General features: G+C 36.8%; 1 protein-coding gene across 6 annotated transcripts; it reads right to left on the minus strand.

Moving 5' to 3' along the window:
* Window positions 1-26466, minus strand: NT5C3A (5'-nucleotidase, cytosolic IIIA). 6 transcript variants are annotated; one of them, XM_036404908.2, is made up of 10 exons: window positions 26219-26466; window positions 12688-12794; window positions 5666-5764; window positions 5153-5222; window positions 4419-4465; window positions 4185-4270; window positions 3818-3907; window positions 2418-2580; window positions 1879-2079; window positions 1-1144 (listed from the first exon to the last, which is right to left on the minus strand). In XM_036404908.2, exons 1-10 carry the CDS (start codon window positions 26328-26330, stop codon window positions 1043-1045), a joined length of 1077 nt encoding a protein of 358 aa, XP_036260801.1. In that variant the 5' UTR covers window positions 26331-26466; the 3' UTR covers window positions 1-1042. The 6 variants fall into 6 exon arrangements, with proteins under 6 accessions (XP_036260801.1, XP_036260817.1, XP_036260824.1 ...); XM_036404924.2 differs by having other exon boundaries at window positions 26193-26304; XM_036404931.2 differs by lacking the exon at window positions 26219-26466 and adding an exon at window positions 13177-13262.
* Between the last annotated feature and the right edge of the window lie 227 nt (window positions 26467-26693).

A 26693-nucleotide genomic window follows, 5' to 3' on the forward strand; every position in this document is an offset into this window, starting at 1 on the left:
TTACAGGAGTTGCATGATTTGCTCTCTTTTATTAATGAATAGATTTAGTACAGCCCAGACCTCACAGGAGCAGGGTCACAACATCATCTTTAACTCATCCTGCAACTTATCTGAGCAAGCTTCTGAAATTGTGGCTGTATTTAGCTGTACTCTGTACACAATGCTGAGAGGTGCTGTAATGTGCTCAGTACAGAGGAAAAACTTTCAGAAGATTTTTTTTTGTGGTGAGGGTGGTGAAACTGGCACAGGTTGCCCAGAGAGGTGGTAGATGCCCCATCCCTGGAAACATCCAAGGTCAGGTTGAATAGGGCTCTGAGCAGCCTGGTCTAGTTCAGGATGCCCCTGCTCATTGCAGGCAGGCTGTGGACTATCAGCTTGTGAAACCATCCGTTGTTACAAAGATGAGAAAATTTATCTCAGACACGCTAACTTAAAACATTCTTCCCATTTCACAGAGGATAAAGAAACAGTAAGAATAGAGAATGTTGTGCGATGATGCAAAAAATATGAAGAAGAAACACTTTGCCTGAATTGGGTGAATAAAAGCATTTTTACTGATGAAAAATATATGTATGAAAAACTTTTGTGTGAAATTATGTAGCATATGAGTAAGATCCTTCAAAGTACAGCTGAGACCGAAATGTCTTTGAAAAGGCAACAAATGCACAGTCTCCTTACAGAGCATTTACACCTTCAATTTTACAAAATAGCCACGTTTTCTAAATGCTGCTCTGAAATGCCTGATTAAAAAGCACAGTGAACCACAGTATCCCATCAGCAGCAGTTTATCACATCTATAAATCCAATTTAGATCTTGTTATAACAGGAGTGTGAGACAATAAAGAACAGTGTAAGAGCAGTAAAAGGAGCTTGTAGTTGATAATTGATACAATATATATTCCATAATACCAAAATGAAGATAAAAGTTTTAAATTAAATCAAACAGTTCCGTAAATGAATAATAAACACATCTAAGATAGCACATGTGTGCTCTTCTGTCCAGTTGCCTCCTGGAAGAAATGGAGTGACTTGAGACTGCAATTTACAGGATTTTCTGTAGAATGGAGTTGGCAACTTCCAGGGATTCATCTTTCACCAAGACAATATCATAAGAGTCCATGTATTTTTCCAAAAGCTCATCTACCTAATTGCAAGAAGGGATAAAGAGAAAGACCCCCTTAGTTATAGAATTAATTATTGAAAGAGTTTTTGTCATTAAAATATTGCCCAATCTTTCCCAGATTCTCAGAATAAGCCATGTAAATAATGTATTACCCCTACAAGTGAATTCCACAGGAGGACAGAGTAGGAGTGGCCTGACCTAAAGTGCATTCCAGGATATATTAATCATGTTTATTCCAGGATCTCACACATAGAGATACTGAAAGAAGAACTACTCCTGGAAGGGCAGGGAGAAATATAAAAATGAAGTTTTCTCTCCCGTCAATCCAAATGGATATTCATTATAACTTGGCAAATAATCAGTTGAGTGTCACTTAAAAACCCCAAAAAGTAAAAAGAAAAGAGGAGGGACTGCCTGGATTTGTTATTTGTGAGATTATAATTTTTCTCAATTATCAATTTAGTACTGAAAGGAGGAGAAGCCACAGGAATTTAACAGAATTAATTTTTATCGCCTCTGAATTTTACTTCTCTGGGAAACACCTATTTAGAAGTAGCTCTTTACAAAAACCAAGGCAATATATACTTGTGGCTCTGAGCTTACTAGGGTTAGAAAAAAATCCATGAAAAAATGTTTGAAATGTCAACCCAAATAGGTTAAACACTTGGTTTGATATCTGAACCACATTATAACAAACCTGTTTCTAACTCCCAGTGTTTCATTCAAAGCTTACAAGGTTATGTAAAGCTACTTACTTTATCATTGAGATAGCCAATCTTAAGAATGTGCTCAACATTTGCTACTCCATCTGCCATACTCAAGTCTCCTTGAGAATCACCCAGCAGTATGATATTGCTGTTGTCTTTTAGCTGTTTGAAGTACTCTGTGTTCTTCAAGGCACCATCATGTTTGTTGTAAACATGAATCAATTCTCCTTTAAATCCTTTTAATATTCCCTATTGAAAAAAGTAACACTGAAGTTATGTCTGGTACCATTCAGGCAGGACAGCATCGAGAATGAAAGAGGGGATGTTACTGTTGAGCCAAGACTGAACTACATAATCTGCCATGATGAATAAGATAAATTAGTTTAGAGTAATGTCATGGCTGTGACAGCACAGTTAGGAGCAGGCAGACAATGATTCTCTCTGCTTGGAGGAGTGTATAGATCTATCTCTATATATATATATCTATATATATCTATCTTGTAGTGTGTATAAATAGATACTAAATGCTACAAATAGTGTGGTATTTATCAAACATGTTTGAGAAGAATGTGTTATTTCATACGTACATTTTCATCAAAATCCATGAAATTGGAAACCACTTTGACATTAGAATGGTAGACCCCAGCCTGGTGGATTACTTCCTCAAGAATGTCACCAATCCCAGCAGAAAATATGAACACAGGAATATTATGTTCACTGAGCTTATCAAAGAAGTTCTCATACCCTTCTCTGCAACACAGAATGAAAATACAAATCAAATCTCAAATAAAGAAAGCCAAGAAAAGTTCCAGTTTTTAGGAGACAATCACATCATCTTTGGAAAATAATTGATATTTCCTGAGCACTTTACTGCATTTCTTTTACTTCACCTTTTCAGCTCAGCAAGAACCATCAACCTAACACAAGGCATGTTTGCAAGTGACTTTTGCATCAAGCTGTTTAGTATTGGTCTGTATAATTTCTGCCCCCAACATATCTAATCATGTTTTAAAGATTTAAAAACACTTTCCCCTCCCTAAGTACTCCAGAACAAGCAATCAGAGCTCACTCTAGCTACTATCAGGCTGTACATCTCTTTTCAATCTTCCTTGCTTAAATATGTGACTTTCTTTAGGGTCATTACTATAAAAAAATTTGTCTTTAAATCTTCTAAACATTTATTGTTTTGTTTACTGAAAGATTTTTAGTATGCAGTACCCTATGTATAGCATTCCAGGGGCAAGATAATATTATCTCTATATGCTTTCTCCATACAGACATAGATTGGTAGAATTTTACATTTTAAAAAAAAGTATTGTGAAAGTTCTGGAAAGAATTTTAGCTTGTGGATGAAGATTCAATCAACATGGACTTAAGCTTTCAAACAGGCAGACACTGGGTCCTTGTCTTTTGTACAAAAAATGAAGATTCAGTCAGTGTTATAAACAAATACTTTCACAATTTAAATTATAACATCCTGTTTCAGTATTCCAAAATTTAGTTTTACAGGGCTGTCAAAGAGATGGAAATCACAGCACATTTTGGACAAGGATTTTGCTGTCTTTTAAACTTGCCTTCGGCCATAGAAGAACAATATTGAATACAACATATGAAACATGTTCCTCAAGTGTTTCTCAAAGGAATTAAGTTACACGTCACATTGCTCTTAAAAAAAAGGGATCACCAGTGCCATTTAAGGAGGATGAAAGTCTACAGAAATTAAGCTTGTAGAGAAGGGACTAAAAAAAGTTTCAGATCTCTGCTTTATATACTGAGATTACTGTCTGCATTTAGATAGATACAACACACCAATTAAGTGGGAGCATGGAGAGCTCAATGTGGTCCAAGGTTAAGGTTTTCTCAGGAAAATGTGTGGGTTTTTTAATTTCCCTTTTCTTTTTTTTTTCCTCCCCCCCCAACACTCAGGAAGAATCTACAGAAAATGCTCTGAAACAGACTGATATAATTCAAATTAAAAAGAACTTACTTCAGCATAACATCAGATTCCCTTACAATTTCTGCAAACTTGTCCTTCTGTAAGCCTTGTTCAATGAGTAGTGCATGAGATTTATGGTACCTAGAACATAAACAGAAAATGGGTTGAATGTTGCTTACATCACACCGCAACACTTACTAAAGATCACCTTTCATTAAATTTCATGATGAAAAAAGCATCCAGTATGGTTAATTCTTGCTTATTCAGGTTAAGAGCAAAACAAAACCAGTTGTACAAAACTTTAAGAGATTAATTCTGTTAATGTGATAGCTAAAAGCTAAATACTGCCATTAATTTGCTTTTAGAGACTTACTAAATCTAATATTAGTACAATCTGAAAATAGGAGGTGTCTCTTACCATTCTACCATATATGGGTATTTCTCTTCAATGGTGAGAGCTGGATCAATTTCAATGGCATAGTAAGTTTCTTTCAGCTGAAATAACTGAAGGGGGAAAAAAACCCATCAGATGTTTAATGTATTTCATAAAATACATTGGAGTTTGGTCTAAGCAATCAAAAGAACACTCTTGTCAGGGAATAATGACAAATGTCTGTACAACAAACCAAATGCTTGTAGGTTTTTTGTTTACCTTTTTCCGACATTCATCTGTGATGATCTTAGAGTTATCAATGATGTCTGGGAAAGGGGTGAAAAAAAAGACAGTTAAACAAGATGATACATTTCTTTTACTTTGCTCTACAACACTGTAAATGACACAGACGACAATGTCTGGTGACATACCAATATGTTTCCTCAGAACCTTTCTTACCGGCAACCAGCAAAAATTTTTCTTCAGAAGTGTAAAGGTGCCCTTCCCTTAATCTCTGATTTACAAGGTCAGTTACAAGCTTTTGTTTCTTGAGATTTAACTGTTTTCAAAATCATCCTGAGGCATCCTATATGTTTTAGACTTCCCACTTCTCCTTGTTTGTTCGAAAAGACTACAGCATAAGGATAAAATTGCCAAGAATTCTAAGGAGTTTACAATCTGGTTCTTGCAGGTATCAGGACTATGATGGGTTTTTGAAAAACAAAAGTCAACCATGCCATATTTAGCCACTAACATCTGAGAGTTCAAAACTTAATGTTTTAATTGTGAATGGCAACTTATCTGATATAATTCACGCAGAACTTGATTTATATATACATATATATACACATAGAAACCACAGTCACTAGAATACTTTGTGAGTAGAATGTACAGATTAGGTAACAAGTCAATATAAAATCTCATTTGGAAATAAATTGAATAGAAAATTAAATACAGGAAAAACTAAAAGGAGCAAACAAATCATTCTGTATTTAAAAAAAAAAAGTACTCACTATGACAAGTTGGACATCTTTTTCCATTGTAGGAAAATCTACTTAATGTCATATCAAAATCTGTAATAATCTATTTAAGGAAAGAAAAAGCAAAACTGTCTTACAACATGGAGGAACAAAATAAAGAATGGCTAGAAATTCTGAACGATCAACAATAGCTGCAGCTGAGTAGCATGTGTGTCATAGAAGCCTCCCTATTCTATTGAGCCATTGTCATGGAAGCTAGCATATCCCAGAAGAGTAATGGTTTTTCTAACAAAACTGTTTTTCTCATTTCTTTGCTGAGAATAGTTTCTGAAATTACTAAGCTTCTATGCGTATGTCATTTACTTAACTAGTGTCTGGCTGAATTACAGTTGAATCAACAAGGACTATTAAAAGAGTTAACATGTCTAAGTTTTGGAGATTTCTTGAAGGTTGAATTCTATTACATATATACAGTTATGCTTAAATTTTTTGGCATAGAGTAACAATCTCACAGCCGCTTTTATTCCAAACTCTTTGCACCTGTACCTGAAGTTTGGCAGCTCCACCTTTGATGAGGCCACAAATAATCTCCTCTACTCTTGCTGGATCCTTAATATGGACAGTCTTCTTCTGAAATTCTGGCATCTATGAAGAGTAAGAACAAAGACATAAATACACTTGCAGAGGAAAACCTCCAAGGCAACAGCTGTTGTCCATCAGGCTGGAAGCTCTGCATCTACAAACAGTTTCATGTGACATCAAGACATGATCAGGACAGAAAGACAAGAGTAAGAAGAAGCAGAAAATACTCTGGATCTATTAATCAATGACTGCATACTGTTCTGTTTGCTTACAACATCTGTTTTCATTTCCTTGCCTAATATCACTTTATTCAATAAGCTGACTTATAATGACTCAGAAAAGGTCATTATAGTTGTAGGAAAAAAGGGAGATATGTAGGAACAGGACATATGGGATCATCTTGTGATTCAGATATGTCACTAGGAGATGGTAAATCTTAAAACTAACTCTCTTTGCAATTAATGTGCCTGTAAAATATCAGAGATAAAGAAGACATCTATTGTTTCCTTGAGAATGCTGAATTAGTGTCAACTGGGTACTTCAATACAACAAGGCTGTGCAGCAATCCCTCCTCCCTAGCCAGTCCATCAATTGCTACCATTACCTATTTCACTGCACACTTTTGAAATAACACGGTATCACTCTGTGCATTCCTTTTGGATGATGTATATTTCTTGAATGTTTTGATTAATGAGGAATTTGGTATAAAACAAGAAAAACCCCTAAAACCCACAAACCCCCATTCTTTCCCAAACAATTCCCCAAGCCTTTGTTTACTCTAAGAGTTTATCTTTAAACTTGCAGAACGGTAGAAGAACGATTTATTTACAGGAATTTCCCAGTGTAGCAGGTATTTATTTCCTTTATAATCATGTATGGACCCATTCTAAAGAAAAGAATCTGCAATCTGTCTAAACGGGCATTTATGAGTAGTAAACTTTATTTTCTGTTTATAAAACTTCAGAGATGATAAAGTGTTAGGAATTACATTTTTAACATTCTGATCCTTCAACCTTCCTTTTCTTATAGCTAGCATGAAATCAGTGCTGCAATGAGCTAATTAAAAAAAAAAGGTGTGTGGGGGGGTGATTCTATTTCAGGAAGTTTCTGGACCCAGAGTTCTCGTATCACCAATTGTCAGTAAGTCATGCAGAACTGTTTCTTCCAGCTCTTTGTGCTAGCAAGTCTTTTCTTCATTAGTAACAGCCAACTTGCAGTCAAATTGCAATTTAGTTATCACATAAGAAACAGGTGCCATTTTAAGGTATGCAAACATATGTTTTTGTAAGGGAAAAGACACTTGTGTGCCAGACACAAGAAGGATCCGAACATACCTTGAAATATCAGCTCTAGTCCACTCTGTTCTCAGGTGGGAGCAAAACATTGCAGCTACATCCTTATCAGATGAGTAGAGGCTCATCTAACTCTTTGTTCAAAGCCCCTACTCACATATTCCTCACATTCCTCAACTACCTGTATGTTTAGAAAAGTTTGCCTAATGTCTAATCTTCCTTATTGTAATTTTAAGTCATTCAACTTGGAGAAAAGTGTTCTTTTTCTCAGATGCTCATCGGATAAATTTTTCCCTTCTGCCTGAAAGTAAAACCCCAGTGTTCTTCAATCTTCTTTTGCAGAACACAATTTTCTAAATCTCTGATCATTCTTGATGTTGTCTTGGCCCACCCAGTTGAACCACGTTGTTTTTCCAACACAGCATCCATGACTGTGGGTAAAACCTTTCTGCTCTGCTCTGATAAGGCCTTGGCTGAAGGGCCACTTTGGCCCTTGTCTTCAGGTAGCATCTTTGCATGTATATTAAAAAACATGCCCTGTCTTAGTGGTAATATGGTGAGAATGACTCAAATTCAGTTGGAAATAACCAAATATTCTCCAAAATGACTCCTAGAAAGAAATGGGTATTTGTGCAAAATGTTAATTTTATATTGAATCATTCTGGATTGTATCTTTTCTTCCACGTCAGTGCTCCAACCTTTTGGTAAAACAAATAATTCTAAATCCCCACTGTGCTTACTGCTACTTTCTGGCTGATATCCTCAAAGACACTGCTGAAAACCGAAAACAGAAATCCTTCTAGAACCCTAATCATGAGTCTCTGATAAATTTCCAAGTTTTTCTGCCCATTCAAAAAAGTTTCACCTATACCACAGTATCTTGTCAAAAATTCTGTCCTGAACAGGGTATTCACTACTTCTTTGCTTTATAAATCTCATAAAGAAACAAACTCTATTAATTTCACTTTGATTGGAAGAATTAAGGTTTTCTTTTCTGATCCTTTGGCAAAGACATTTTCTATAAAAGTGGTATCTCCTAAGGCAATATCCCTGAGTTCCTTGTGTTGTTGCAGTGCCTTGCTACTACTTCTTTTAGCACAGCAAAGCCACAAAAAGTACATCAGGATTGACTTCCAGCTCAGCTACTTCCCAGGCTGGGAGTCATTGAGTAAGCTAATGAGTGTTGATAAGAAATAGAACTCCTGAAAAATATCCATTAAAGAATTCACTAATCTTTAGAGATATACCTTAATCTTTAGAGATATACCTTTACAAAGCATTTATTTATTCACAATTAGCAGCACATCTAGCTTCACAAAACAAAATATTAATAATCTGTAACTCCTTAAAGGTGCTTTATGCTATTTCTTTTGTATGTTATATGGTGCTGGTAAACAAAAGTAAGCTTTCCATTTTTTTCTGCATATACAATATTCTTTATAATGAAGCACAAAGCACTTTGACTTGGTAATTTTTGTACTGTAAATTGACTAATCTAATTCCTTTAACTATCAGCAAATTATATATGTATTTTTAGATTTGGAATGCAAAAATCAAACACTGAAATCTAAATGCATGGTTTTCAAAGAAGTGGTAAAGCATTATTTGGTTTACTTAGATACTAAGCAACAGATTTCCTATTATAATTAACTTAAACAGATGTTGGGGTAGATTGAGAGAACAGAGGAAGGGACTGGATGAGGAAAATTGGATTGTTTGGTACTGTTTCGTTTCAGACTGAGCCCTTTCATAAGTTTCTGAAACAACCTGAGGAAAAATCTTGGTAAACACTTTAGTAAATCACGTCAAACAAGAACTTGCTTAAGATTTCAAGTATGATGAAAACTTCCTGCTTTGATGTTGTAAACTCATACTCAGGATCAGTTTATAGGATTAATTTATTTCTAACACACTCTTCATTTTTGCACACAAATTGGTTGAAGAGTATTTTAATTTAGGGGTGAGAGAAAGTCTTCTGCAGCAAGTATAACCCAGACATTTTCATTCTCACAGGAACTCTTAGAGGAAAAAACAAGTCTACATTACAGGTGTGACATCTGATAAAGCCTCAGACAAATAGGGTTAGACAAAATAGCCACTTTTCCTATCACTAGTTCCTGGTATTAATATTTGCAACTGAACATTAAGCAGCAATTCTTTTATTTATTCTTTATCATTATTATAGTAGAAGTAAATGAAACTGTCTAAGGACTGGGTAAATGAAACTGAAACTGCAGCCACCAGTTTTCTGGCAAACTGTCTCCTCCAATGTTCTACACTTCTGCCCAGTTTAGCTGTTGTTTTGTTTTTGCATATTTGCCATTCTTCCCAGTTGAAAGAAAAAAGCAGATTCTAGTTAGAAAGAGCTGATAAGACAGATGAAAGAGTAAATGGTGAAAAGTTCAGTCAATTTGATAAAATTAGTGTTTCTATTTACTGTTTAAGAAAATTCTAGCAGTCAATTCAGTGTGCACACATAAACCTCCCAAAATTCTGATGCACCAGTTGACTGGGATGAGCACAGATAGAGAAGCAGCCAACCAAAAATATCCACAGCACTTAACTAAGTCAAGAAAGCTTTTCAGAACCAGGAGCTTCTACATACAGAGCTAAAACTACATAAGCACAGGAAAAGGAATTCAAAATTCATTGTGACATCTGAAAGTACATCATGTTAAATCACTTAAGTGCCCCTATTTATTCTGTCATATTATAAAAGTGTGAGAAGAGTTTTGCTTTCCTACCAAGAGCATCTATATGCTAATGAATAGCTCAGGGCCTGGTGTGTCTTAAAACATATGTATGGCAACTCCCAAAGGTAATTTGAGGTTGGTGTACATTTTACATTTTGAAGTTGTGTAAATGCTAGTGTCACGCAAAGCTGACTATTGCTATAGCACTGGCCACAAATACACTTTAGTTTCTAGTCTCTGACATTTTTAGGAGCCTCTGAGAGAAGGAAGAACAAAACTGAAAAAGATTATTTTAAAGGTTGAGCTTAGTTGGATTTATGAAAAAGAAAACAATTATCTGCTTGTTTGTGATAGCAGGTAACTGGAATAAGGATGTAGGAAATTATTTTGTAGCTAAGAATATTATGGTCATACCTTGAGGAATGAACAGTAATGGATTCACGCAGGTTTGGAAATCCCCCAGTCCTACAAACCACAGAATGGGTCATTTACCACAAGGATAGTTCTGAAAATTACAGATCTATTTAGTACATGAGACATGCATCTGTGTAGCTGGGTTAAGTAAAGAGAAGTATTTGCCATATTGAATTCTAGTTTTGAAATGAAGTTTCTTATATACAACCGGATAACAGAAGTGCAAAAGAACTGCTTTTATGTATCCAGGTGCTGCTTAGTACATAAGTTGTCTTCTTAGTATGTGAGGCAGCGTGTATCTAAGTGCATGCTGTGTCAGTTTGATCATAAAACAGGAGCTGGTGATAAGACCTGTCATTCATTTTAGTGATCTAAGTGAATTTACAGCTGCCATCATAGATATTTCCAATTAGGGATCCCAGGAAATTAAAAACTGATTGTGTCCACAAGGAGTAATGTCATGTTCTGGAGCTAGGATTATACTGAATTTTTCAATCTACTGAGTGTTGGAAGTACAGCAGTTGTTTTCCTCCCCCTACCCAGTAAAACAAGTCCTGATGATTAACACAAAAATGAAAAAAAATCTAATAAAAAACTCCATATAAAGGACAACTGAGTGACCTTTTGTGTTCACTGTCAGTAATTTTAAGTAGGGAAGGATGAGTTGATCAATTACTTGCTATCTTAACTACATAGAGATATGGCTCATTTCACAACCAACTCTAGACACAGAGCCTAAAATATTACTAGTACTAACTCCAATTGTAGGAGGTTGTCATCATAAGTCTGCTAAGTAATGCTCTGACGAAGGACATAAAAAAATGGTGCAGAGTATTTTTATACTGATACCCTGTAAGCCTACACTACTTGGCAAATACCAAGTTTTCTTATTTTATAAAGACTCATCTAGTATGGAAGCCTCCCAAAAACCAAATCGTTGCTAAGAAAACACCCTGGATTATAAGTGGAAAAAATTTTAAGAGAACTTCTGTATAAATCTCAATGATTGATGGAGTACTTTGTTAGATGTCAGTAATTCTGAATCACAGTAAGAACTGTTCTCACACTTGAAAATGTATTAAAAATATTCCACAAAATTTCAGATTACCATAATGTCATGAAAAGGACAGGGTAACAAATAAGATCGAAATAAAGATCTAGCTGTAATGCTATTGACAGAATGTGAATTTCAAGTATAACACAATTTCTATTTTCCTACTTTGTTGGTAAACCTGCCTTAGACTAGACTAGGTTTCAAACCTGTTATCTCTTGATAGAGAGAACACACAAGGGTGGGCTGGCAGGGAGAGAGAGCTATCCATGTTATTTCTGAGTGAGGCAAACAGAAATCAAAGTGATAAATTGGCTAGGGGAAAATTATTTGTAAATTTTATTCTAATCTATGGTGACAGCTTCCAGGTAGAAGAGTATAAACCAAGACTAAATGACATTTATTTTGGGAACTGCAGATGCCCAGTTTCAAGGTCTTAGACTAGCTATCACATATATTCACTTATGGACATTTACCAAAAAAGGCAGGGTATGGCAGCAGTGATAGCTGTGAAATTTGATACCCAGAAGCTACAGAAAACTGGTTTTAGTGTTCTTGGTGGAAGAAAGAAAAGGTTTGGTAAAAATATAAAGAAATAGTGTACATTCCTTAATTTACATGTTATTTTCCAATCCTTTTTTTTTTTCTTTCTATTATTATAGAACATGACTTGCTCTACAAAACAAAGCTTAAAAAACTTCTGAAAGCATGCAAGCTTCTCTATGTAATTTCTGCTGCTTGCAACATTTGAGTTGCAAGAAACTGGGGAGCTATAACAAAATCTACAGAATGACACTGTGAGAATCTTTTCCTCCATATGCTTATGCTCATGTATAAAGCAAGACTGCCTATAATTCAGACAATTTGAATTCTGGCCCATGAGTGCAACAGAGGTCCCTCTTAGCTGCTCCAGCTGTTAGCAGGCTTATATTTTAGACAGGAACATCAAAAGGTACTGGACATGAGTGTAATCACATCAATCACTCCATTATGTGCAGGTAGTCAGGAGAACTTCACTAGTTATTGTGCACTCTTCTAGCATAATCTGAGCTTAGGACAGAGACTCACTAATTTATAATTCCCAAAACCATAATACATGTTATATTCAGATGATGCAAGCTCAAATATGGTAAGAAATCCTTAGTAACTAGTGATTACCAAATTACTATTTTAGTAGTTCTGCCAAGAAATAGCCTTAGGACTACTTAGTTAAAAAGTAATTATTATGAGAATGAAACAACAGAACACTAAGTATCTTCACAGTTCCTTGATCACATGCTGTAAATACCCAGCACAGGTTGTATGAAATAACTGAAAATGGGTTCATTACTTAAGCTATTTTAAGACATGGAATAGGATGCACACTAAAAACAATTTTTCCTGGTTTACTGTGTTTATTTACATATTTTTATACTTAATATGCTGGATTCTGACACTGAATTTGGAAAAAAAAAACCCCTTATAAAAATCTGGAGAGAGCGCTTTCACAGAAAACATGACAACAGCATTTCCTCTTGTGTGTTTAAAGGAGAGTACCTGTGCGTTGAGCTTAGGGCACTCCTGATTCTTCTGTCCTTGATTTTGTCCTACTGCAACAGCATAGGTGGCAAGCAGAGTCCAGAGATGCAGGGCTTGCATGCAGGCTGCCAACAAAAACCAACCAAATCCTTTTAAGAATTGGTCTGCTATATTACGTGGTCTTTCTATTCCTGCTGTATTAAATAAAAGCCAACATGCATGGTACATAGCGACATCACTGTGAAAACACCAAGACTTCAGAACAGTCTGACACATAGTTAGAAGTAGAGGAACATTTAAGCTATTCAATGAAAACCACTAAGTATATTTATTCCTTTGATGCTGTTGCTCATTCTGTGCTATCAAATTTTTAATTTAAAAATACAGATTTTTAGGTTTTTTCAGTCACAATTAACAACTGTAAATAAGCCCTCAGCTCATAACCTTGGCTTAAAAACACAGGCAAGAAGACAGTCAACACTGCTGACAGAAGCTGTGCACACTTACCAGAGGGTTTTGCAGGAGCAGCTGCAGAAGCAAAAGAAAATTCCTCTTGCTTGAGACACACTAATATAGCAGCACAGGGTGCAGTTGAGGGCGTTTCCAAATACAGCCTGACTAATCCCCGTGCAAAACCCCAGGGTCCTGTGACGCACGTCAGCACTGCACAGCAGTTTGTTATGCTCAGCAGTACAGCCCGACGGGCTTACAGATCCATCAGCTGGTTCACCAACAACAAAACCTTTGACCTTCACTGAATGAACAGCTTTCATGGATGCAGCAGGCAAATTTGGGCTGCTCTAATAGAGGAAGGCAGTTGTTGTTCAAAGCAGAAGTTTACTACTTTGTTATTTTTTAGCCCTTTTACAAAATCTTTCCAAGTATTTTAGGATTTCCCATTGCACAGTGCCACAAATTTCTTAGAGCTTTGTTGACATGGTTTCATTAAGGTTTACTAGGTAGCACACATTTATTCATGTAGAAGGAGCAAATGAATTAATGAATCTTTGTTTTGGCTGTAATTATCTGTGTGATACTGAAACAGGAAATCAAGGAGCCTTGTTTGTCAGGATTTTTGAGAGCCAAGGCAACTCCACATAGTTTTAGAAGTTTGTCATTAGGCATGCTGCCTGATCAAAGACCATAACTAGGTGACAGAAGATGGATTAAAAAGAAATGTTTTCTAGAGTGAGGGGATGAAAGACCTATTGTCTAATTGTATTTTACATTTTGAAGTTGAGTAAATGCTAGTATCATGCAAAGCTGACTATTGCTATAGCAGCAGTGCAAGCTTCTCTATTACTACCCCATAACTCATGTTCAACCTCAGGTTTATGATCCCTGTTTCAGGATGCCAGGACTAACCACCAACATCAGGCCAATTCATACATGGCCACTAATGTGACCAGTGTAATTGTCAGAGCTGAAGCAAGGGCAGGTTACAAGTGTAGCATGTACAAAACCCGTAACGCTATAAAAAAACCCCCAACAATAGCAGGGCTCTAGAAATTCATTAGTTATGAAAATATCCGTGTGCTTTCTACACTAAACAAACAAACAAAACAACAGACTTTCTGAATGATAGAGTAGATCCATATGTTTTGTGTCTGCATTCCAACTGTAGGCTACTATGTAGTCTATCAGGATTGCTCAGTGTATCTGACCTACATGTGCACTTTCATTTTGTTTTCAGAGGTGCTCTCTGTTTTGAGCCAACAAAACAACTGAATACTTGAGCTAATACAAAACATGCAACTTTACTCAAGACTTTTCCTCTTAGAATTGACCAAGATCCCCTGAAATGTACATGTTAAAGTCTGCTGTAACCTGAAGCAGTGAAAGAGTTTGAAAGATATGTTCAAAATATAACATAACCCCTGCTATGACTGTATACAGTAAATTGAACTTACCTGGCATTGGTATTGCCAGGATTCATAGCTAGCACTAAACTACTTGTTACAGCATTTGTACACTGTTGTAACAGGCAACATTCAGAGAATTTTACCCTTCATAGTATTTTATATAGGCAGCATGCTTTTCATTAATATTTTTATAATCATATTTGGGAAACATATGTATAGCGCAGTGTCTTGAATAAATATGAATTATTTGCACAAAAAAAAAGGATTTTATGTCCCTGCTAGATTTCCAATGTTAAAAAAAAACGTTACAAACAATGACGTAAAATACTATTGCTAGATGATTCATGTAGTTCAGGTAAGACATCACTTGATACAGTCAGTTTGCAAAGAACCTGCCTTTGAGCTGTCAAGAAGCTAAAGAAAGCTAGTTTCCTTTTCAGAAAGCTGGGGAAACAAAAACAAGATGTTTTTTTAAAAATTTATTTTATTAATTTTTTTCAAAATTAAAAAAAAAAGGAGTTACAGAAATTAAGTCCAACTCTTACAGACTGTTTTTGTATACCAGACTAATTGGAAAGCATTCTAAATGAACTATTACAGTCTCAGTGAAAGCCCTAGAAAATGGCATGAGCAAAATTTCTGTAAACATTAATACAGCCAACACCTAATTCTTAGAAAAACATCTACACTATCTTTATCAACAGTGTACTTTCACTCTAATGAAAATGCCATACATGAAACTTCTCAGCTACAAAACAAGACTGTCTTTGCAACTTCAAGAAATCTTTGTGTACAACACTTTAATTACCACAGCTCCTACTAACCACATTCTATTACTGCTGATTTGAGCCTGTTGAGCATTTTGTTTACAGTGTTTAATGTCTGGTAAAAGAGGAGTTAAAATGAACACTGATTTTTTCACAGAGAGAGAACTAAACTCCAGCATGACATTTCTACTCTTGAAATATGGAAGGTCATTTCAATATATTTTAAGAACCACAAGCTAAAGAGGTGTAGTTATTTCAACAGATAGATTCTATTTTAACATTTTCTCTTTGGCTGAGGGCCATATCTTAACTACAGAATATTTTATGCAGAAAAAGAGAGTGAGGAAAAAAAGAACAACACTGAAAACACTAGATGATTTATAATTTATATAAGACTGGGAAAAGGTTCAACTTTATATGCTCATGTGTTAGGTGAACTTGGTTTGTAGAGGATGCTCTTGAATATGAAGCACTGCAAGTTTTAGTCTAAAGCAAAGAAAAGCTAGTTCTACCAGTCCTTCCACACCTGTGACCTAGGTTGCATCCATTTATGGAAAGAATTAGCACAGGTATATTGCCTAAGCAAGTAAGCTGAGCTTTTTCTTTAACTAATAAATGGAATACTTCAACTAAACTGACATGAACTTTTAAAGATCAAGAAAGAAGTCATAGCTTTTTAGATTTCCTACAAAATTTAGAGGTGACTGAATCCTGTGTAAAGTGATCTTTGTTGTAAACATTAGCTAGTGTCTTTTCAAGAGTTTACTAGCTTTTATTCCTGTTTAGTGACTCTACCACAACTGAGCAATTTTTGAATATATCCCTATATATTTACTATGTTGCTCGACTTTACTTGAGCAATACCTTGCTTTATTGTAGGGATCAATTTTAAATATTAAAGAACTGTATTTGTTGCCTAATTTTGCCTTTGTACTAAGTTTACTTAGTACATATTTTCCAAAACAACCTACTTGATATAACCTCATGAGACAGGGAAAGGTACCTGAACTTTGGTACCAGGACCAAGCAGAAGAAAGGAACCAATACAACCCTACTGTACTCAAACATGATTATTATTCATGCCCTAGTGAATTGAGTTAATGAGCAGCATAATGGCTCCAGGAATTACTTTTTATATCTGTGACAATTACAAGGAAAGTAAGATCAATGGTCAGTTTGATGAAGCTGGGGTACAGAAAGGTTTAGAAGGTTGCTTGCAGGAATTTTGGATACCACTTATCTTTGCAGTACGGGTTTGGTGTAAAAACCCATGGCAGCCATATTTACAGTTGGTATGATGCAAAGAACTATGATTTGTATATGAAAGTGTGTGTCTGTCATAGAGATCACTTGTGAGGAGTGTAAGCGCTTCTAAAAAGAAAGAGCTTGAACAGCACATGTTATGAAAAAGTGCTAGGAACATATTAAAAACTGAATTCAACAAATTGTGACAAATCCAGAGATGGGACATGCTAAGAAGGTGAGGCTCTTAACCTGAATGGTATCACAAGGCATACTTGTGATATTAAAATCTCTATATCTTTTAATAGAGATTTTCTTGATCTGATCAGAGATCCAGGTTTCTTTACAGTTCATGGGAAAACTGGTGATCATCTAATAGTTGATCATTTATGGCTGTACTGAAAGCTTAATGTCAACACACACACTAAAACAAATCCTTAAGCTTTTTTTCTTCTGTTTAATACATTTCTCTGATGATAGAATAAAAGATATTGCAGCATCATTGTCCCTTACACAGCTTCTTCTTGTGATTACAAAATCATTCTAAAAGAAGAGATTTCTGTTGGTGATAGATCAACAGACATTTTGGATCTTACAAGAAAATGAAGAACTAATAATAACTAGGGTCCACATTTCCAGTATTTCCTGTGATCCTGTCAATTACGAGTTTGGTTTAGTCTGAGAGAATTCAGGAGGTATAGAACAGTTCTGGGGTGAATGAATGCAGTTCAGGATAGGCATTTTTTTCTCTGATTGTATATTAGGGGAATCACCTAATCTTTGTGCTTAGCTGCCATTCCCTCATTGTGGAGAGATTTAACCTCTATAACTGGCAGGCTAAAAGAAAAGGTATGTACTATTTAGTTATCAGTAAGTATCTGGAAATGATGAAGAGATCTTCAGACATTTCTAATGATAATCTTGGAAATACCACAACTACGTAGCCAAATTTAAACTGATGGGTTTTTTAATCATCATTGCTTCTCTCCTGCCCTTGTGAAAAAAAAGAATATAAAAATATTCTAAATGTAAGCAAGTTCAGATCAATACAATATATCACATTACACTTAATTTTTAAAAATAGCTTCTAAAGCACCAGGATTGACAGAAGAATTCAAGGTTGTAACACCCTTTCATTGCTTGGTAGAAGAATATGGAGGATTTTTTCTTGGCCTTCATACATACATTTGACTATTCTTACCAGAGCTTTCTGGATAAAATCTTTATAAATCCATTATGAACTTGGAGCTTAAATACCAAAACCAGTTCTGGTTTCTCTACCTTACATGGAATAAACTAGAACTGGAAAAGGCCCTAGTTTTAACTCCATCCTTCCTTTTTCTTGCCAGTTCTTCTTCTGAGAACACAGATAATAATTTTTGAAAAAAAAGAATTTTTTTTTTATTTGAGTGGTACTCTCATTTTCCTTTAATACTGCTATGGAGTATGTTGGAGTCTGCCCGTCCCAAAGATCCATTTCCCTACATTACACAGAATGAATCTAATGCTTTCTTAAAGAACGCTTACAGGTGAGGCTGCTGGTACAAGTAATCCTTTTCAAAATACCTAGGCAAACAGCATAGAATTCTAATTACTGGCAGTATGTAAATATACTGTGGTACATTTACAAATCATTGATTCTTAATTGGCTATCAGGTATGCAAAAGCTCACCTTACATAATAAGGTCATTTTGATGAGACATACTATTTTCCCCCCAAACTGTACATTCACATGTATACCTTTTATAATTAAATATCCTGTATATATCTACATGGACATGCATTGAGAGAACTTAAACAAATGCTTGTTTCCCTAGAAGCTTCCCATGTAACACTAACTAGAATGGAATTTGCATTAAGGCCAAGGCTTGGACTGAAGCAGTTGCTGCTGATACTCTTTTTCTCTTATCTGCTTCTAGGAAAAAAAAAAATCAGCTTAGATTTTTTTTCACTAAGCCTAAGAATCTTGTATCTAGATCAAATAAACTCTGACCCTTGAATAGTGGAGTTGTGGGACTCAGTTTGAAAGCAAAGTCAGCAGGACAAAGTTTAATCTACAATCCATTACCAGACACTGCATGGAAGAATTAAGTGCTAATGTAATATTCCAATTAAATTACACATTGAGACTAATGAAGTTTTTAACTGTTATGTTCTCTTTGATTACGAACTCTTTTTTAAAGTTCTTGAAAAAAAATTCCATTAAATCAAAAGATGAAATACAACTACCAAACACTCCTTTTAAAGCTAACAGGCAGAAGCATAATGACTTGAGGCATGAAGGATTGTTTTGACTCCACATCTCCTTGTTTTATGGGTGTTTCTCACTGCTGGATCCATTCAAAGATGCTGGATGCCATATTTCTTGTATCTCTGTGCACTTGCCTTCTGGAAGTGTTCAAAACCAATACTGCCACTACTGTTCTTTGCACCCTGCTATTGCCAAAGTACCGAGAGTGCTACTGCTCTGTGCTAATTCCTACCCTTCAGTTTCATGTATCATTTTTCCATGGCAATGTGCAGACCAAACTGAGGCTTACCCATCAGTGATACTCACTGCAAAGGCACATGCAGCTGATAATAGTAAGTGTTGCCATAATAGCTGCAGAGTGAAAAAATCACATTTTTGGTCTGATAATTAGTAAGTTTCTGACAAAGAGGGAAAGCTTTAAGGGAGCAAGATTAATGGAACATTTCAATGGTATTGATTCTGTCATTTTAACTCTTAGGTAAAAAAAAACCTAAACCACAATTAAACTAGGATTATTTCAGTGATCCAATTTGCAGAGCAGACAAACAAATCTTTATAAAGGAGTGCAGGAAGGAAATGACAGTTAATGAGTGGGAAACAAGTAAGAACAAGCACATTTGAACAGGAATTTTTTTGGTGGCAAACTCAGCTCAGGAAGTCTGAAAGTCTGTATTCAGACACTTAATTATCCAAGTCTGGGCTTTACCCCAGCCCTTTCAAAATAAAATAAAATAAATAAAATAAATAATTATTTTTTAAAATATTGAGATATATGAAAGTAGGAGCCACATTTCCTTCCAGCAATAGGTATTATTGCTATAATTTAGAGAAATGTTGTTTAAAATTATTTTTGTAATTATCTTCTGAGGTAAGTCAGTGCAATTCTCTATTATTTTGAGCTATTAGTGAATAAAAATATTATAGTTACTTTTAGTATTTAAACATGCTGTCTTTTGTGACCTGTGTGCTGAAAAATGCCTTCTTTTTTTTTTTTGGCATTTATACAAAGCATTCTTGATTAGGCAAATTTAAAAAATTCTGTGGACTTTTAATGGACACTGATTTTTTTTTTTTCTTGAACCATCAGAAGCTCCCCATAAATAACCTATTAAAAAGTTGACTAACAAACAGCCCCAGATTCCAATCTAATGGCACATTGCCTGTCAAGCTGCTGCATGATAGCCACTGAACTAAAATGTTGCTTACTGAAGTCATAAGTTCTCTGATGTTTTACAGCAGCTGACCCTTGGTGATTGATGACTTTTGGATGGGAGAAAGAGACTGACATCCAGCAACTGGTCAGGATAAGAGCTGTATGAAGACTGTGCCCCAGGAAGAAGCAGTTGCTGCAGATCGACTGCTGCACAGTGACTGCAAGGAGGCCAGTTAGACTTCACACCCTCGCTTTTGTTTCACACACCCTCCATGACAATATAAACGACTCTCTTGCCCAGTTTTATCTGGCCTTCTATTCCTGTGCTGTGGTTAGGAAAGGAAGCCAGGAAGAATAGCTGTGAGGTGTTCCTGCCTCTCAGCTGTGCTTAGCCTGATTTCGGCGCTGAGCACCAGCCGGCAGCAGAGAGGTGGCCGCTGCTGTGGGCCCGGTGCAGCGGGAGCAGTCCGGCTGAACGGGTCTGAGCGCAGCGGGCAGTGGCCGGGAAAAGGCCCCACTGAGGGCCAGGATTCCCTGCAGGGACAGGTTCCTCCCGGTGCTGCGAGAGCAGTCCGGCTGAACGCGCCTGAGCGGGCGAGGCAGTGGCCGGGAAAAGGCCGCGCTGAGGGCCAGGACTCCCTGCAGGGCCAGGCTCCTTCCACAGCAGCGGCCACCGCCTCACACACGGCTCCTGCCAGCGCCACCTGCTGCTCCGAGCCGTCTGCTGCAGCTCGACCAGCCCGACCTGCCGCCGTGAAAATAAATTAATTACTCTCTGACAAACGCACCAAAATACGCCAACAAAAGCTAAGTCTGCTTCTCTTCTAGTATTTTTCCTCTCTCCAGTAATAACCCTTTGCAGGAGGTGAAGTGTACACTGTATTTCACTTGCAAAAAATACATTTGTGTATGCACACATGGAGGGAAGAGTGGTGGCTGATGGCTTGAACTAGCCAACACAGAAATGAATATGTATTTTGCCTGTATGATGTAATTCATGCCAGTGAAAATACAAGGTAAAAGGCAGCTGTGGTGGGGCTTTTTTTGTGGTTTTTTGTTTGTTTGTTTGGTTTCTTTTAAAGAAAGGAGTTGAAAAGTTCAGGCATTTTGCAAGTTTCCAATCCAGACTTACACAAATTGCGATGTTTTTAAATTTACAGGTACACTACTATTGAATTCACCGCTAGTATTCGCCTCCTTATAAATGCATGGATCCATACCCTAGGTCTCTTATATTAATCAGTTCAGATAGTTTCTATAAAAGCTGGTAGTTCTTGTTAACTCAAGACTGAAAGTATGACTGGAATGCTACGTAACTTTAATTCATAATATGAACAGATTTGTGATGATATGCGTATTCGGGCTAAAAACTAAAAAATCCCTTATTACTGCTTATATTGTTTGACAGTTAAATGTAAACATGTTTAAGACTTACAGTATTTAAGCTGTAAAAGAGTTTAATAGAACAGATGCCATAGTTCAACTGGTAAAAACGAGTTATCACAAACAGGAGAAAAAATATGACTTAACACATAGCAAGCATTTATTAAAAGGTAAATGTATTTCAGAGGAGAATGAGTAATTGAAAGATTGCTTTTCTGTCTTGGAGAAAGACTTTATACAAAAGATAAAAGAAAGCAGCAAAAAAAGCTCTTCTGAGTCTAAACCTACAATCTATATTGTATCCTGACATGTCTACACCGACTACTTGGAACTCAGTTTTCATGTACAGATCATCACTATGTTTTTGATAACTGTTATAATTTGCATTAATGATTTCTAAAGAAACTAATGCAGAATTATAGATTTAATTAATCTTCCCATACCCATCCCTTGTAAGAATGTAGGTTTCAAGACCTACTGAATTTAAAAAAACCCAACATAGGCAGGAGCAATTTCAGAAAATTAAAACCTACTTCTGAAACAGATGGCTGCATTGTAGGATCAGTTTACTATACTAAATGAAGTAAAATATTAATATGTACATAATTTTGACAATGAGAGGAGAAAACAATTGAATTCAGTCAATTTTCATTCTCCTGGGATACGAATTTCCTAAATTTCCAACTGAATTATATTACAGTGAGAATGAAACCTGTTACTAGTACCCAAGTTGTATCAACATGCAATGTCCTTAGAGTTTTTCCTGCCCTGTGAAAACTTGCTTTACAAGCCACATGTTAGGTGACTAATATGATGCACAGAGGCTGACATTAGGCAGCCTGGTATCATGTATTATCTAGATAATATATATTATGATTATCTCTGCAAACAGCGTGTGGGCAAAACAACCTTGTTTTAGTAATTGGTGTCTACCACTGCCAGTTGATTTTTCTATTGAGGAATACAGTCTAAACAAAACCCAAGGTTTATAGGAATGGTTATATAGCATCTCCAGTACTCATGTCAACTTTAAGTTGGTTTTAAAATGTTAACAATAATCTAAAAATTATTCTAATACTCTAGTAATGTAAGGGCTCTCAGTCACATGTTGATAGGTAGAATGGTATTAGGTCTCAGGAGTTCTTTCACTACTTCATATATATCACAGCACCATTCTTTTTGAACAATATTATTCCCAAATGGATCATATCACTGCATGGCTCTTGAGCACATCCAGATAGTGACAGTGTCCTGCAAAGGCTTCATTAGAGGGAGTCCATCTTCCTTCCATTCCCCTTTTAGTGATTCCAGTTTACTCAGACTCAAACCCTTCTTCAGCTCTTCAGTATAGGCATAAGCACATGAAGGAGTTGCAAATACCAACCACTTAGACTCCTGAATATGTACGCTACACATTACACACTCCTCTGCTTTTTACTCTGCTGGGAGGTCAACCTGCCAGAGTAACGTCACAGTTACTATAACAACTAGTTACCAGCAACAAGACAAGAATAAAGAAGTGGTGTGTGACTGCTGCCAGTTGTATCTTCATCTCTGGCACAAATGCTCTTATGCCCTATGAAACAAGAACAGTCTCACCAGAGACTGCCAGGTAAAAGAAAATAATAATAATTAAAAAATACACCTCCCAATGCCTCTAACAGTTATACTCACAGAATATGTTCCTTTATTTCTTAAGCAAGTAGATAGATAGCAGTTACCTTGCTTCTTATTAATTTCCTTATTTCCCTCCAGGTAAACATTACTACTGCAAATATCCACGTATTTCTTCCCTTTAACACAATAAAAAGTGCACTGTCCAGAGACAGTTGAGTGGGTGAAATGTTTCCTGTAAACTGAGACTCTGCTTTAAAGCTGAGTTTAATTTGTTGTTGCTGAACTTTGATCCAAAGTCTCTTTTTCATGTAATTACACCTCTCACTTCAGGGGCAGATTGGAGAAATGGACAAATGTAACTACACATTTGTCCAGTTTTCTAGGAAACAAACCTGAGAGAGGAAGTCTCAGTTTAAGGTACTCTCCTATTCTGTTTTCAACAAGCTCTATTGCGTTTCTTATTCTAACAGAAAAAAAAAATAATTAGAAGCTCCAAAACCAAAGAGTGAGGAACAAGCTGCTGAAAAAAACCCCAAGATTTTAACAAATTTATTTATGAAACAGACAACAAAATATACTGTTACTCCTTGAAGAAGTTTTTTCTTATGTTAAGTGCACATCTTAATTAATTTGGGCTACTGCTTACATGTGAACATTTCTGAAATATTTAGGCAATGTTTTTCACTCTAGTTTGTGAACACCGGTTTTCTGCCGAGCTGATCAAAAGCTCAGCAAAAAGTATTCAATCAAAAATTGAAGTCTATTGGCAATACAACTATTTGCTTTATAGGAATACACAACTTAATTGCAAACTTGTCTGTGGCTTGAAAAATCCAAAAGACTGAATACTGCTGTAAGGTTTCATCTCTTTCTAAAATAGCCTGGAAACATTTTCTAGAAAGTTACTCTGAAAATCTAATTAATTGTTAACAATCTCTTTAAATTACAGTAAGCAACCTTGTAGCTAACTTTTGCTTTCACCTGACTGTGTAAACACTTGTACAGTTTCACAAAATTGGCAACGTGGCTATGCAACAAGGCTTGGAGAGATGGTTGTTTCTTACCACACAGAGTGAAACTTCATGTGACCATTACTATTAATGCCTCTGTTACTTCAGAAGTGGAGCTGAAGTAACTCCTGTCTATATTCATGAGTGCCTAAGGGAAACTCCCTGTTTGCAAACTACACACTGTGGGTGAAGACACATTTTAATTATAAGTTTAAGCCTTTTTTATCAAATAAGATGAAGCAATTTTAAGATGTCTCCATTAAGCTTAAATTTGTCTCTCAGGCTAATTGGTGTGCTTAAGGAATTAATCTACTGAAATGTGAGCTAGATATTTAAGAATCACTTGATTTCATTATTCAGCAAGGAAAGAGGGTTACTCTTTCCCACAATGCTTGAGAATCCTTTCCACTTTTCTTCACAACATTTCTTCTTGGCATCATAATCCTTGATATTAACTTCTCTTATAGATGTTCTCTTTGATTTGTAAAAGTTCCTGTCTTTTTAGCACTTAAAGCTGTATTTGTTTTTTACTTATACTTGGGTTTTATATTCATCTAACTTTATTTTGACTAAGAAAAAAAATTGCTGTAGTTAATTATAAGGAAATAATATTCCATTCACATAACTAAGATGTAATAGGCCTGCTCCCTGCTTTTAATAAAAGTTATACATCAAGGTAATTCTGAGTCTAATGTGGATATAAAACTACAGTGTAAATGCCTCCCAAAGAAAATTTGAACCAAAAAATCTGCTGAAAATACAAGAATGAGCCCATAATTTTAATCTGACACAGAAGACCAGCCTGCTATTGGAAGAAAATACATTTCAATAAGGCAGTATTGTTTCTTACCACCATCGTAAATCACACTAAGTTACAGACTGGAAACAGCATTTTCTCCTCCACAGCTCAAGAAAGGTCCCCCTTGTCGTAAAATAAAACTGATACAGCGTCTTGTAAAAGACAAACATTGAATCAAATCTGCATTGGTGGATAAAAGAAAGTTCTTCAGAATGCAGCATATTCAAATAAAACGCATGTACACATTTTTGCCCATACTTGACAAACCCAACTCCTTGGTATGAAGTTTACATAACTATTTCACTTATTTCAAAGAAATTGCACAGCCTGAATACATGTGTCCACTAAAAATAGTACTTAAGAAAGAAGACCTGCATCTTTAGAATTAAGGATGTTTGCTAAAGTGGCAATCCAAACTTTCTGCTCTCCCACAAGCCGTTGGAACTGTGCTTGGAGAAACTAAAAACCAAGTCATTCCCCTCCAAATTGTCAGATGACATGATTGATGACTAGAAACAGTATTTTTTTCAACAGTAAGTGATGCCTCTACAATTATCAAAAACTCCAAGTAGAATTCTTCTTTGGACCCACGTTATCACAAACTGCCCTGCATGAATTCCACTGGCAAGCATGGCAATGTGCGGCCAAGCGAGCACTTAGGCAGCTCACAATTTACATACAGAATCCTAGCTCTTTCTAAAATCTGTTTCCACGTGTAATTATAAAAATTCATCAGAGCTTTCAGTAAAATTCTGTAGGGGAGATCACAAAACACCCAATAGCTAACATCAAGTGCCTTGACGATTTCAGTTCAGTTCTTCGGTACGGCGGTGTCCAAATCACAAAATTTGAAGGACTTCCACGTAATCATCCCGTTGTCCAAACTAAGATCTTCTACGACCCAATTATTAACAAGCAGATATTTAATAATTTCCTAAACAACAAGTCTAACAAGGGCAGCTAGAGAGAGCGAGCTCCATCTTCCTTTTATAGTAGCCGTGAACAGACTGTGCTTCCCAGTTTCAACAGATGGTTGAACACGTGTTGTGTGCGTGTCCAGTTTTCTTTTAAACTAATTGCGAGCAGGCTTGTAAATTACCACCAAGACCCACGGGTACGTATGTATCCTACAAGTATATACGGGCCGGACAGGGCAGGGCAGGACGGCACAGACCCTTTCCACACGCACCTTTTCCGTGCTAGTAGGTCACGCTGAGCTGGAAGGAACAGCTGAGCTGGAAGGACAGCCTCCAGCGCCTGTCCTTACAGAAATCCCAAACTGAGCTCAAGGTCCCCCCTCTGCCCCTCCAGTTATCCCCTCGGGATACCCGCCTGGCTCCGCGGGAGCGGCCGTGGGGAGCCGCCAGCCGCAGGAGAGGAAGGACAGGAGAAGGGCGTGCGTGCGGGGGCCGAGAGGCTCTCGGCCTCTTACCACGTACCATCTCGATGATCTTGGTCTTCTTACCCGTCTTCTTCTTCATGGTGAAGATGTACTGCGCCAGCACCACCCCGCCCACCAGCGCGCACACGCTGGCGCTCGCCACCGCTCCCATCTTGGCCACGGCGGTCCTGTCCATGATAGTAGTTCCCGGGGCGCCGGGAGCCGCTGCGGGGAAGCGCGGCTGCGCCCCTCGGTGCGGGTGAAGGAGCGGGATCCCGACGAGTCCCCCCTGACCGACCGCCGGGTCGGCAACGACGGCGCCGCACGCGCCCGACCGTCCTGGCCCCTCGCCGGCCGTACCACGCCACAGGGGAAAGGGGGAGGGAAAGGCTGGATGCACGGGTGGAGCTGGGCGCCTCGAGAGCAAGAGGTTTCTGTAAAGGGTTTGAAGAAAAAAGAGAACAAGCCGCTGAATGCTTAGAGTTGTTTTTTTTTTTTCTCCTCTCAGAAAATACAAAATAAATATTTCTCTTCCTTGCTCTTCCCCCCAACTACAGGA

This window comes from Molothrus ater, chromosome 1 (assembly GCF_012460135.2).
Source record: "Molothrus ater isolate BHLD 08-10-18 breed brown headed cowbird chromosome 1, BPBGC_Mater_1.1, whole genome shotgun sequence".
Lineage (NCBI taxonomy): Eukaryota > Metazoa > Chordata > Aves > Passeriformes > Icteridae > Molothrus > Molothrus ater.